Source organism: Triturus cristatus, chromosome 3_1 (assembly GCF_964204655.1).
Source record: "Triturus cristatus chromosome 3_1, aTriCri1.1, whole genome shotgun sequence".
In the NCBI taxonomy this organism is placed as follows: Eukaryota; Metazoa; Chordata; class Amphibia; order Caudata; family Salamandridae; genus Triturus; species Triturus cristatus.
In genome coordinates, this window is record NC_140583.1 from 345,752,903 (window position 1) to 345,765,247 (window position 12,345).

Genomic DNA, 12,345 nt, shown 5'->3' on the forward strand with positions numbered 1-12,345 from the left:
AACATCAGGCCAGTACGCTGTTAAGACCCCTTCTTTGCTCTACCCTGAGTTGTCCTCTAAGCAGCGAACGAATGATGAATTACTATTAGGTCCCCCGATCATTTACATGCCCCCTCCATACGCACCCTCCCAATCAATAGTGCGACACCCACAACCCCCAAACACGAGCGAAAGCAGTACAGGGGCCTCGGTCCTCACGGCCTCCGCGCCGGCCGAGCCTCCTGTACTGAACACAACGTCGGCAATAACGTTGGATGACCCTGAGATGAGAAAGAAAGAGTCCACCAGAATGAATCGACTAACGAAGGATGAACGAACAGGAATCGACAAAATAGTAAAGGCACTGGTGGGGTCCTTTTTGACCTTACAAAAACTAAAGTAACGCTAGGAGATAGCCCTTTTGTGGGAAATATGAAACCAAGGGAAGGAGCCAAGCTCACGGTCGAGACGGCCACGAGGTAGCCCGACTCCATTACTCTCGCTACCTAAACATGTCTGCCTCACTGCCCACCCCGCCCAATAAGCATGACAAAATCCTGCACAAACGGAAGCCTGCTGACACCCACCATCGACGTCACCAAACTAGGGCTAGATCGCGCACAATTGGGCTATGTTATTTTTCCGATTACGCAGTAACATCCTTGTGCTCGTCGCCAGATTGCAAATATGTACAAACGCTCCAACGAAGTAGTATAGTTATAACATTTTAATAACTTATAGATATAACAAACACACCAACAGGGTAAACAGGTTAAAACACGTTTTAAAACAACTATTTACATGACAGTCTGCTGCAACCTCCATCCCAAAGCCTTAACGTCCACGGGACACCGTCCTCGCCTCTCCTTCCTCGAAATTGCAACATTGGCCTGTTTTGGGCGGTCCTTTTAATCAACTCTGGGCTATAAAAACCATGCAAAATCCATCGACTGCAGTGGCGGACGGTTGTGCGAATAGGCCGGAGGCTACACGAAGCGCCAAAACTCTGACAGCGCCAAGGCGGAGTCTGCCACGCTAGGCGGATCTTCCTATTCTCTTCTTCTTTCTTCAATAACGACTTGGGTGCCCTGGCAGGGGGGAAGCGACGCGGACGGGCCTCCCCCGCCTCCCCAGGTGGAGGCTCACCAGCAGATGAGGACACCCCAGCCGTCTTTTTCATCGGTCTGCTGAGTCGCACCCTGCCACGTCGTGTGGATCTTCCCATTCTTTTCTTCTTTCTTCAATAACGGAGGGGTGCCCTGGCCGGGGGAAGCGCCGTGGACAGGCCTCCCCTACCTCCCCAGGTGGAGGCTCGCCAGCAGATGAGGGCACCCCAACCGTCTTTGACTCACCGGCCAGCTAAGCTGCACCCAACCGTCTTTGACTCACCGGCCAGCTAAGCTGCACCCAACCGTCTTTGACTCACCGGCCAGCTAAGCTGCACCCAACCGTCTTTGACTCACCGGCCAGCTGAGCTGCACCCTGCCGCTGCACGCGACCACCGGACAACCGCCCAAGCACGGGTTCACCAGGATCGCCACTAGCGCCCGACGCGAGGAGTGGGCCCCCGCAGCCAAGTAATCGGGGACCCACCCCGGTGGCGATACCATCCAAACTGCTGTCGTTGCTGCTACTGGAATCATCCCGGTGGTGATACCATCCGAACTTCTGCTGTCGCTGCTACTGGACCCACCCGGTGGCTGTACCGAAGAGCTGCTACTGCTGCTGCCTTTTGACTCCGGCGGTCGGCTCCTCCGGATCCAGGCCTAAGCCCACCGTGCGACAATTCTGGACTCGAAAGCTTGTCTGCTTGGGCGTGGGCCCCACCCTTGACAAAATGCTCCCCTCAGCTTTGCAGAATCGGCTGGAGTCATTTGACACTCGACTCCCACGGACTTCCGGTAAGGACAAACCGCCGCCATTGCTCTTTGCCCCGGACGGCAGCCACCTTGCCTCCGCTTGGTGCAGTGAGAAAGACTGGTTCGAAGCGTCGGCGGAAGAACCCGCCTGCTGCCCCGCCCCAAGAACGAACCATGGCATTTCTACGGGGTCGCAGTGAAGCCATGCTGACGCAAAGTTGACGCTAACGAAAAGTTCTCGAACTACCGAAAGGAATTCTGGTCCAACAGCTAATTCATGGAAAGACTTAGACTGTACTCTGGCCCGACCTCGCCCCAAGATGGCGCCGATGTAGGAGAGGCCTACAAACCCTTGTGGCGTTCCAGTCACGTGACATTTGTGTTAAAAAGAGAGATATATATATATATATATATATGCGATGCTTCCACACATGATGGTCGGGGAGGGAACCGATCTTATGCCGTAGTAGCGTTGCTCATGACACTCGACGCCTCTCACACCGTGGCCGGCCTGAACGGTTGTAGGCCCGTATCTTGTATACTGACATTGTTTTAAATAAAGGGCCTCTTGAAAGGATTACGGAATCAGTGTCATGACTAATCACATAGGTTGATAAAGATTTCTTCTTTTGAATAAATGATTGTTACTCCCAAGCAATAGAAAACAGATAATGCAGTCCCCATTTGCCTGAATCTTTTTGATTAACGGAATTTGTACCCATCACACCTATCTTTTTCCAAGAGTTGTTAAACAATGGTCAACCATAGCTCAGGGTATATGCCGAACGCAAGGTATGGTATCTTGCACCTTAATACACGACCGATTGAGAAATGCATGTATGACAAGGGAACCCGAAATTAGGAAATGAAATAAATTAGAGCATCTTTGTCTCGGACAAAAAGAATAATAGGTCTGTGGTATCACCCATTCCTGCGACTAGCCTGGTACGTGGTAAGTAGAACTTTTTCGTGTCTGCGCGCGCTAGGGTACTTTGAATACTGCACATCCCCTCCCCTCTTTTTCCCCTCTATAGGTCACGACGAAGCTCCGACTGAAGAATGAAGTGGACATGGACCGCACCGAGCTCAATATCAGGGAAAACTTAGACAAACGTTGTGAGATAGTGCGTGAAGTGCAGACCACCATTGAGAACATGAGAAGCTGTATGGCATGATTGTGCGTGTGTGCTATGATTATACGGTATGAATGTGTATGCATCTCATGCTTAGGTCACTTGAAGAGAGCGTCACTGTATGATTGAAGTGCTCGCCCACCGATCAAAGGGAGGAGAATAAAGGGTCCGACACCCCCTAGGATAAACTACAAAATATTGAAAGTACGCAGCATGCATAGGAAAAGAGGACAGGAAAGGAGAGGTCCCCATACTCAACGTAGCCCTGAGTCTCCGTCTTAAGTTTCTGCGCTTGATGCATGTACTGTCACACCCTATCCGGCATTTGTGTGTACGTGATCACCGAATTTATGTCTTTTTCCCGCTTGTGTTTTCTTACATGGAACAGACCCATGCTACTCCATGTTGTGTGTGCACCAAGTGGCCTATTATCTTACCCATGTCTCTCTCGTTTTGTGTCGTATGTATGCCAAATAGCCTACTTGATGCACATCTCTCTCTCTCTCTCTCTCACTCTCTCTCACTCTCTCTCTCACTCTCTCTCTCACTCTCTCTCTCACTCTCTCTCTCACTTTCTCTCTCCCTCCCTCCCTCCCTCCCTCACTAAAAAGCCTTCTTACCCTCTTTCTTTTTGAATAAATTAACGACACATACCTCCTCGGTAAGTGTATAATTGGCCTGGAGCACGGTGGTGTTCGAACAAATTGACTGAAACAAAACGACCGTACTTTGCCACGTTACTACCTCTCCTTTCTACAAATATTGAGCTTAATTGGCTGAGAAAAGAAAGGACAGGTAAGACGACTGATGTCTCCCAATTTGGCCCTCATCACGGGGACTATATGTCAGTGGTTTCCGTTTTTTCAGAGCTTTAACAACACCATCTCCACCGCCCAGAATTACCCCCGCCCAATTGCCCCGAAATAGAATGTCTAAAGCACCCCGTTCTCCCAAAATAACCCCAGCCCTATACTAGCCGCCTCAGAGTATTTCGAACGAAACAGCTGATGACCTTATTCACTAATAATACATCGCCTAAAACTGATAAAGGGTTACCTATTGTCGCCAGCAAAAATAATGCTTAGCTTATGTTCCTCCCCGAAATGGATACTCGTGAACCCGTGACAGTAGCACCTCGCACTTTCTTTTCATAAACTTAGCAGTCCTCGGAAGGAAATATGTATTAACAAAACTTGTGTTGAGACGAACGAGTCTCTGCCGGAGAAGCCGGTTCGAATTTTTAATAGACTAGAAGGTTGACAGATGTCAGGCTTCCTGCAACCAGTATCGGGCGCAGGAATCGGCACCTAGAGGGCCAGACGATGGACAGGGACACCCACAGAAACTTGCACCACAGCAATGATTAATAGATTAGTAACGCACACACTAACATCAGAGTTAATAGACACCAATCATACAGCAACCGATAAAAGCATGTCCGCAACTACTCGGTGGTTGGGAGAGAGGATGAAGTATGTAAATGTCTTCCCTGCCAACTCTCTAAGATTTTTGTTTCTTGTACTCATTTAAGGATAACGTGCTGCCATCGGAAGGGAGGGGTCGGACGTGACGCACAGCCTGGCTGCAGACCATGGAACATCTATGACATCGACCAAGGGGGAAGCTGCGAAGCAAAAAGGGCGTGAGACGAGACACCATTATCAGGATGATAAGCGCGAAGGGCTACATCGAGGCCCCCCTGCTCACTGACCAGCGTGCCTGAAGTCTCAACCCGTCGGGCCCGAATGATGGGCCCAGTGCTGGAAGATTCTGCTCCCCTTGGTCCGCATTTTTTTGATCCGATCCCACTCCACCCCCTCTTCCCTCGGCATCCCGAAGCACGTCACACCCTTCTCTCTCTCACCCTCTTTTATATGGATTATGAATCTGACTTACCTACAGAAGAACAAAAAGCAGGTACCCTGTCTCAAAGTACCTATGGTGAACTGTGTTAAGGAACAGGGCTGTGATCGGAGAACAGTGAATGGTCACACCCTGCAACGTGAGAAATTGGATTTGAGCTGGACCTTAGCTCCACCGCCGGTGCTCAACAGTGCCAACGAAAGAAGAACAACAATAAGAGCTTACCAGTGATGGCTCTTTATAAAAAAAGGACACTGGAAAGAAGAACCCATGTCAAAGTTGAAAATCCTCTCCCAACCACCTTTTTATATTAACCATCTTCCTATCAAGTTTTCATGATGTTGCATCAATCACTTCCGACTGTACACTGAGAAGTTAAGAAAATGTAACTTTGTATAGTGACATTCATACAACACCAGCCATGTACACGACTATACCGACTATTTTCGATCCACACGAAGTCTGGGCCTTAAGTAATGTACGAAATATCCCTTGTTTTGCCAGAAACATCCTGTTTGCTTTACAGTATCCTATTTGTGCTCAAACAAACTCCCCTCCTCCTGTCCCTGGGCCTGACATGCGGCACAGCTGATGTAACTTTGTATGTACTACCTCCTCGCCTACTTTATCACCTGTATGTAACTATGAGCAAATGTGTCAGATTACTCCTGCCTGCCCTAAAAAAAACTCTGTATCTTTAAGGAATGTACGAAAGACATTAACGATATTATAGCTGAAGGTTAACGAAGGTAAATGTCGGCCAGGCAAGCTGGCGAGATATGTTAAAAGGGAGGACTGTGGAAATTTAGCTTGCAAACTGAACATTATCTGCGCCATCTTGCCTCTCCTCAACGCCACACACAGCGAGCACACGACAGCCATTTTAGGCACCCCACTCTCTCCCCCGCTCATTGTCGATCGCCAGCGCGTTCCCCTGACGCTGCAAGTATCCCCCCGCGCGCCGGCCACCCCCGCTCTCTCATACACGGGCCATAAACCCTCTCATTCAGCGCGACCCTGCCATGGAACCACATCCCACACCTGACCGACATCCCATACATGGTCATGCCCCTCTTTGATAAACCCCCTTCCTCTGCGCCCCATTGTCCGAACCGATCCCAGGCCATCACCTAGCCCTGCGGATGCAGTTTATTGCCCCTACTGTAAGGGAAACACCCCATAAAGGGATTACGGTGGATCAAAGCCCCTACCCCCTGAGACCCGGCCGGTTGCACACACCCCCGGGAATTGGCGGAATATCCAGCTGCGTGATAGCCATCTCCTACTGTGGGTGGGGTGGGGACTTCTACTGTAGATATGTGTGGGAACGAGCTTGAAGTGGGGGTTCCAAGGAATGTCTTTCCGTACATCAAGGTCTCAATAAGAATGTACCATGTGTAATAAAGCAATAAACCTGTGTATAAGAGGCCAGGCCTCAGAGATGCAGTTAGAGCACCTCGTGACGATACCTTGCTGTCTGATCTGATGTGTTCTGCTCCGACGGAATAAAACTTTGTTTCCTGCCTTCCAGTCTCCGGCGCCTGCCTCTTTCATTGGTAAATTATCGAGTGGTATGAGAGGCGATTACCGCCGGGCAATACTTGAAGGGTTATCGACTGAAATTGCCGCTACCATTTAACAAAGGGTCCTCCGGGGATCCGGAGTGGATGGTGTTGATGATCTTGATGATGTCGTTGATGTTGGTCCAGGAGAGCAGGCAGTTGGTGCGGGTGGTGGTCGTGGGAGCAGGGGTCTCAGCGGTTGCCGGGGTGGTGACTGCGTCAAAGCTGTTGTGTATGTCTGCGATCTTGAGATTAAAGAAGGTGGCTAGCGAGTCGCACAGGTCTTGTGACGGTGGGATGTCGTTGGTGTTGGAGTTGGAGAGTTCCTTCACGATGTTGAAGAGCTCTTTGCTGTTGTGTGCGTTGTTGTCTAGGCGGTCTTTGAAGAAGGTCCTTTTGGTGGATCTGATGAGGTGGTGGTGTCTGCGTGTGGCGTTCTTGTGGGCTGTGTAGCTTTCCGGTGTTCGTTCACGGATCCAGTTTTTTTCGAGTTTTCTGCGGGTTCGCTTGGAGGCCTTCGGTGAACCAGCTGGCTCTCTTGCTGGTGTGGGTGTCGGAGGGCTTCTTGAGCGGGGTGAGGGTGTTGGCGCAGTCGTTGATCCACTGTCTGAGGCTACGGGCTGCGGCGTCTGGGTCGGTCGGGTCTGCGGGTGGGCTCTGGGCGAGGGCGGTGGTTAGCTGGTCCTCGGTGACTTTGCTCCAGCGGCGGCGAGGCATCTGCTGGGAGCAGTGGTGTGTGGTAGGTTTCCGGAAAGTGAAGTGGATGCAACGGTGGTCGGTCCAGTGGAGTTCGGTGGTGCGGTTGAAGAAGACGCGGGAGCTTGCTGAGAAGATGGGGTCCAGCGTGTGGCCGGCAGAGTGGGTGGGTGTTGTGACGAGTTGTCTGAGTCCGAGGTTGGCGAGGTTGTTGATCAGGGTGGAAGAGTTGGAATCGTTGTTGTTCTCGAGGTGGAAGTTCAGGTCCCCGAGGAGGATGTAGTCCGTGGATCTTAGACACCAACTCTTCAGTACACATCAAGAAGGACAGCTGTGCTGCTGAAATGACTGCCACTCTGCTAGACTGACCTGCTGCCCTCTTGCCAGGGTGAGAAGGACTGGACCTCCATCTCTTGAACGAAGAACCCGGAGTGACTCCAACTCATGTTGCATATATTTTTCTACAGCACCAATGAACCATTTTTTCATTGTGTCGTTTTTGGAGCACCTGCAATGTGGTATAATATAGTGAATTAAATTAACTGTTTGATTCTAACGGATTCTGTTTCTCAATCAAAATATTTGGCCTAGGAGGTTTAAGCTGAAACCCTCTCCTGAAGGGAACTATGGTCTTATTCTTGTATTCACTAGCCCTGATTCCCAAGGTTACAGGGTTGCCCCATAGTAGTTTTTAAATGCCCATTAGGCAGGGCACATGGTAATTAAACGTAGGACATATAAAAGTTTATTGTTAATGATGTCTTGCAGTGAAAAGCCATTAAAAACTATTTTCCTTGTAGCAGGGCTAGCTGTTCTATTGGAAGGCACTGTGGGGCATTATTAAAATTAAATAATGTTATCCACTCCAACAATAAACTTTCTCACAGTAGCCATTTCTTGAAAAGGTTTTGCACTAAATGTTGTGCTCCTTTTTGGGCTTTTTAGCATTTTCTATTTACAGGACAATTGCCAGGATATCAATTCGTTTTATTATTGTATAAATTATGAATAATACAGAAATAGAAAATGGATTATTTGTGTTTAACACTGTAAATTGCATTTTATAGTGCTGGTAACCTGACATTGAGCAAGGGATATCTTTCAAACGCTGCTACTGACCATGTGAACTTGGACAGTGCATATCTCGCACAAAGTTGAGCGAGCTAGATTTCAAGCACTGTGCTGCTGTACATCAGACGTGATGAGTGCTGGACATCTGACAACGTATACCGATTCGACACACAGTGTACTACTGTTCATGTCGGACTTTATTCTTATCTGGGACTATGTATGTACGTATTTACATTTATAAAGCGCACAGCTACCCAACAGCATCTCCCGGCGCTACAAGCCTGCGGCTTGCCCAGAGGACCACATTCCAGTCAGTGCAATTATTGAGAATGCTGATTTATATATGAGATTAAAATTCCTCCTGCCAGGAAAGGTGAGGGTGTGACCATGTATTATAAGGAATAAAGTTCACCATGCATTACAATACAAGGATACTGCAAGTGACCGCGGAGTTCTATCGCCATATAGAGAAAGAAGTTTGAGTTTGTTTATAAGATTATTGAACTCCGAGGTCACTTACAAGAGCTTGATCATGTACGGATGGTGTATTTAATTTCACATTAGAGATTCTAATTTTATTAGTCATGTTTGCAAACATCCTATGTCTTTCAAATGAAAGAGCACAACACCAAAGATTTAAGGAAGGTTACTGGTGTGACCATGTATTATAAGGAAAGTGCCCCCTCCCGTACTCTAAGGATATTGCCAAGTCATCTCAGCGTTCAAAGACCTTTGGTCTTGTTTCTTTATTTTGTTACAAACTCCTTGGTGATTTGGAATATCTTTATAATGTATCGCAGGGTGTACTTTATTCTATATATTTAGCATGGAACACCTCACATATTTCACTGCTTTGTGCACTGCGCACTTCACCGTGTGCCGTTCTGTCACTCCACTGTACAGCTTGCACGTTCCACCACTGTGCAACTCATAATATGCATAAGCGGTATCTCACAGGCTGTGCTTTTGTACATCTAGAGTTAATGGCATCTGACAGTGATGGATAACTAATTTATCACAAAGTGCTCAGCCATCTCTTACACATCATGTTACTGTGCATCCGTGGGACAAACTGCTGATGTATGGCTAACTGTCGGACACTGAACGTCTCACACATTGCAATCTCTGTTTTAAAGTGATGGCCACTAAACATCTTATTCATTGTTGTTCCTTGCATCTGATGCATATGTCCACAGTACATATAACACACTCTGTTGTGATTCAATCAATAGACATGGTTAACCCTACAAATTAACAGTGAGAGCTAAGCCAGAGCCGAGCACAGTGTCAGCAGTGGCTCCAAGAGTCTGTGCATGAGCTGAGCCCTAAAAATATTTGCCATGTAAATGTTAGAATATTAAAATGTGTCTTATACATTTACCCCCTCATTTTTATGTTACAGCAGCTCGAGGTCACGGTGTTCAATTACGCCGATGACCTCCAGCTAATTTTTGACCTTTCCCACTCCACTTCCTCTGCTTCAAATGTCCAATCCGTCATGCTGCTCATCCAGGACTGGATGAACTGCAACCACCTCAAACTCAACCCGGACAAGACGGAATTAGTCCTGACCAGAGGTGGTTGCAGTCCCTGGTCCCCCTCCCATTGGCCAACCTCACTTGGTGTTCCCCCGCTCCCAGTTCCTAAGGTCAAGACCCTTGGCATCCTCCTGGATCCCTCACTTTCTGTTCACTCTCAGGTTAATTTAGTTGTTTCCTCCTGTTTTTTTTCCCTTCGAATCATTAGGAAGATTTCTCGTTTTTTTTCTTTACCTGCCCTAAAAATTATAGTGATGGCCATGGTGCTTTCGCGCCTCGATTATGGGAACATCATCTATAATGGCGCTCCAGCCTACGCCACTCGCCGTTTGCAGCTAGTGCAGAATCAGGCTGCCCGCCTGATCCACGGCCTGCCCAAATACCATAGAGCTACTCCCCTACTGCAGGCCTTGCACTGGCTGCCGGTGAAAGAGCGTGCTCTGTTCAAGCTTGGCTGCACTACTTTCCAGGCCAAAACAGGCACTGCCCCGGAATTTATCTGTTCTGCCATCACCCCCTACACACCTGGACGAGAGCTTAGGTCTACTCATCAGGCTTTGTTAACCATTCCCCGCTTCAGCAAAAAAAGACTGGCGGTACGAAATTCGCAGTGCTTGCTCCCGCATTTTGGAACTCCCTCCCCCCGGAACTCCGTATGTCATCTTCCTACATTGAGTTCCGGAAGGGTCTTAAAACTTTTCTTTTTTCTCGTGCTTACAATGCTTAAATTCCCCTCTGCTCCTGCTTGCTTCTCGCAATCCAACAGCGCCAAGAAACCGCTTGGTAAAAGTGCGCTATAGAAATGTTTTTAAATTCAAATTCTTCAAGATGCAGAAAAGGTATATTTATTTAAACACAGGAAGCCTTTCACCTTATTACACCACTGCACTGAGAAGTATTGTTTAAAAGGGTGAGTTTTTAAACATGAACTGAGGAGTATCCTGCCCCGCCCCCCACACTCTGACGATTAGGCAAGTTAATGGTCATGCTACCCTTTAGACACCCACATTTTTATTGTAGATGGCGCAACATTATTGGATATAAATCAAACACAAGAGAGAGGGGTTGTAGAGAACGTGTTCTCGTCTGGGATGGAGAAATGGAGGCTCAGATAATTAAAGTATTAGACTTAGATCACACAGTTTGGTCAAGCAGGGATGCCGGGATTTAGCACGAGTTTACAATGTCACGCTGTGCAATTAAGTCACTAAATGAATATCTCTTTTCACAGGAAAGGTAATGTCTTCGGTTAGTTGACGTACGACATTAAAGCGAACCTTTCCCAAGGAAATAAGCGCGATACCACAACGGACACACACTAGGCTACGGGGCAGATTTATGAGCCCCTTGCGCCACTTTTGCGTCACTTTTAACATGGGAAAAGTGACGCAAAAGTGGCGCAAGGGGCTCATAAATCTGCCCCCACGTGTTTATTTTAAGGCACAGGATCCGAAAGCCGGGGTTGCAGCCTGGTTACAAAATACAGAGGGGCAGATTTACAAGCCCCTTGCGCCACTTTTGCGTGACTTTTCCCATGTTAAAAATGACGCAAGGGGTTGTAAATCTGCCCCAGAGTAGGTTAGGTAGCTGTGACAACTAAGCTCCGTTTGAAATAACGGCTAGCTTTGGCCTCGAGTTATCAATAGTATCTCGACTAGAGGCAGGAAAACGGCGCACACTTGATACATTTTTGCCCACCGCTAGATATGAAACTGCGAACATGGGGGCAGATTTACAAGCATCGGGGCAGATTTATGAGCCCCTTGCGCCACTTTTGCGTCACTTTTAACATGGGAAAAGTGACGCAAAAGTGGCGCAAGGGGCTCATAAATCTGCCCCATCGTGCGCCACTTTTGCGCCACTTTCCCCATGTTAATAGTGACGCAAAATTGGCGCAAAGGGCTTGTAAATAAGCCCCATGGTCTCACATCAGAGGCGCAACTAGAGACAAATTTCGGGGGGTGGGGGGAGGCTAAGAGAAAATTTGAGGGGGGGGCGGAGTCTTTTAAGCCATAGGCAGAGTGGAGCTGCAGGGGCTCTTAGAAGGGGTGAAACAACAGCGAGGCCTCATTAACTTGCAAATGGTCTTTTAAAGACCTGTGAAGAGCTCGGTTGCGGCTGTGTGTGCGCCGAGAAGCTGTCTCATCCCGGGCTGCCACACGCGACGGAGGGGGCTGAAGCCCTGTGAGTCCAATGGGTGTTGCGCGCCTGTCTCACATAGTTGTGCTTTCTGAGCGCCTCATATTCGAACATAGTTCTGAGCATGTTCACCTCCTAAACAAAATGCCCTGTATGACTGAACGCGGTGCAGCGTGTTACCCTGTGGGTATTAAACTTTCACACTTCACAGACAGGTGATGTGTTTCTCTATGCATGATCTCGCACGCACCAGGAATCTGAAAAACACACTAGGTTCCTTATTGTGTGTGCTCTAATAATCTCACACAGTCTGCCACGGACTCAGATGAAGCCATCTCACCACTTTGGGTATATCCCTGTAGAAGTGCAGCCCCGGCTTCTCCGCCATTCCGAGCTAGATGTCTATGTAAGTAGTGCAACTGGAGAACCGGCTGGATTTGCCTTCGAATGCTGTCGGATTTGCAAGACGCACTAAGGAAGCCCCGTGGAGCTAGAAAGGGGATAC

The 12,345-nt window shown here is 48.4% G+C and overlaps 1 protein-coding gene across 1 annotated transcript in view; it reads right to left on the minus strand.

The window, feature by feature from the left end:
• MAPDA (N6-Methyl-AMP deaminase) overlaps positions 1-12,332 on the minus strand; it is a 156,037-nt gene extending 143,705 nt beyond the window's left edge. Inside the window, exon 1 of the mRNA XM_085644065.1 lies at positions 12,181-12,332. Coding sequence (XP_085500191.1) covers positions 12,181-12,228 — 48 coding nt within the window. The 5' untranslated portion in view covers positions 12,229-12,332. The remainder of the gene's footprint in view (positions 1-12,180) is intronic.
• Between the last annotated feature and the right edge of the window lie 13 nt (positions 12,333-12,345).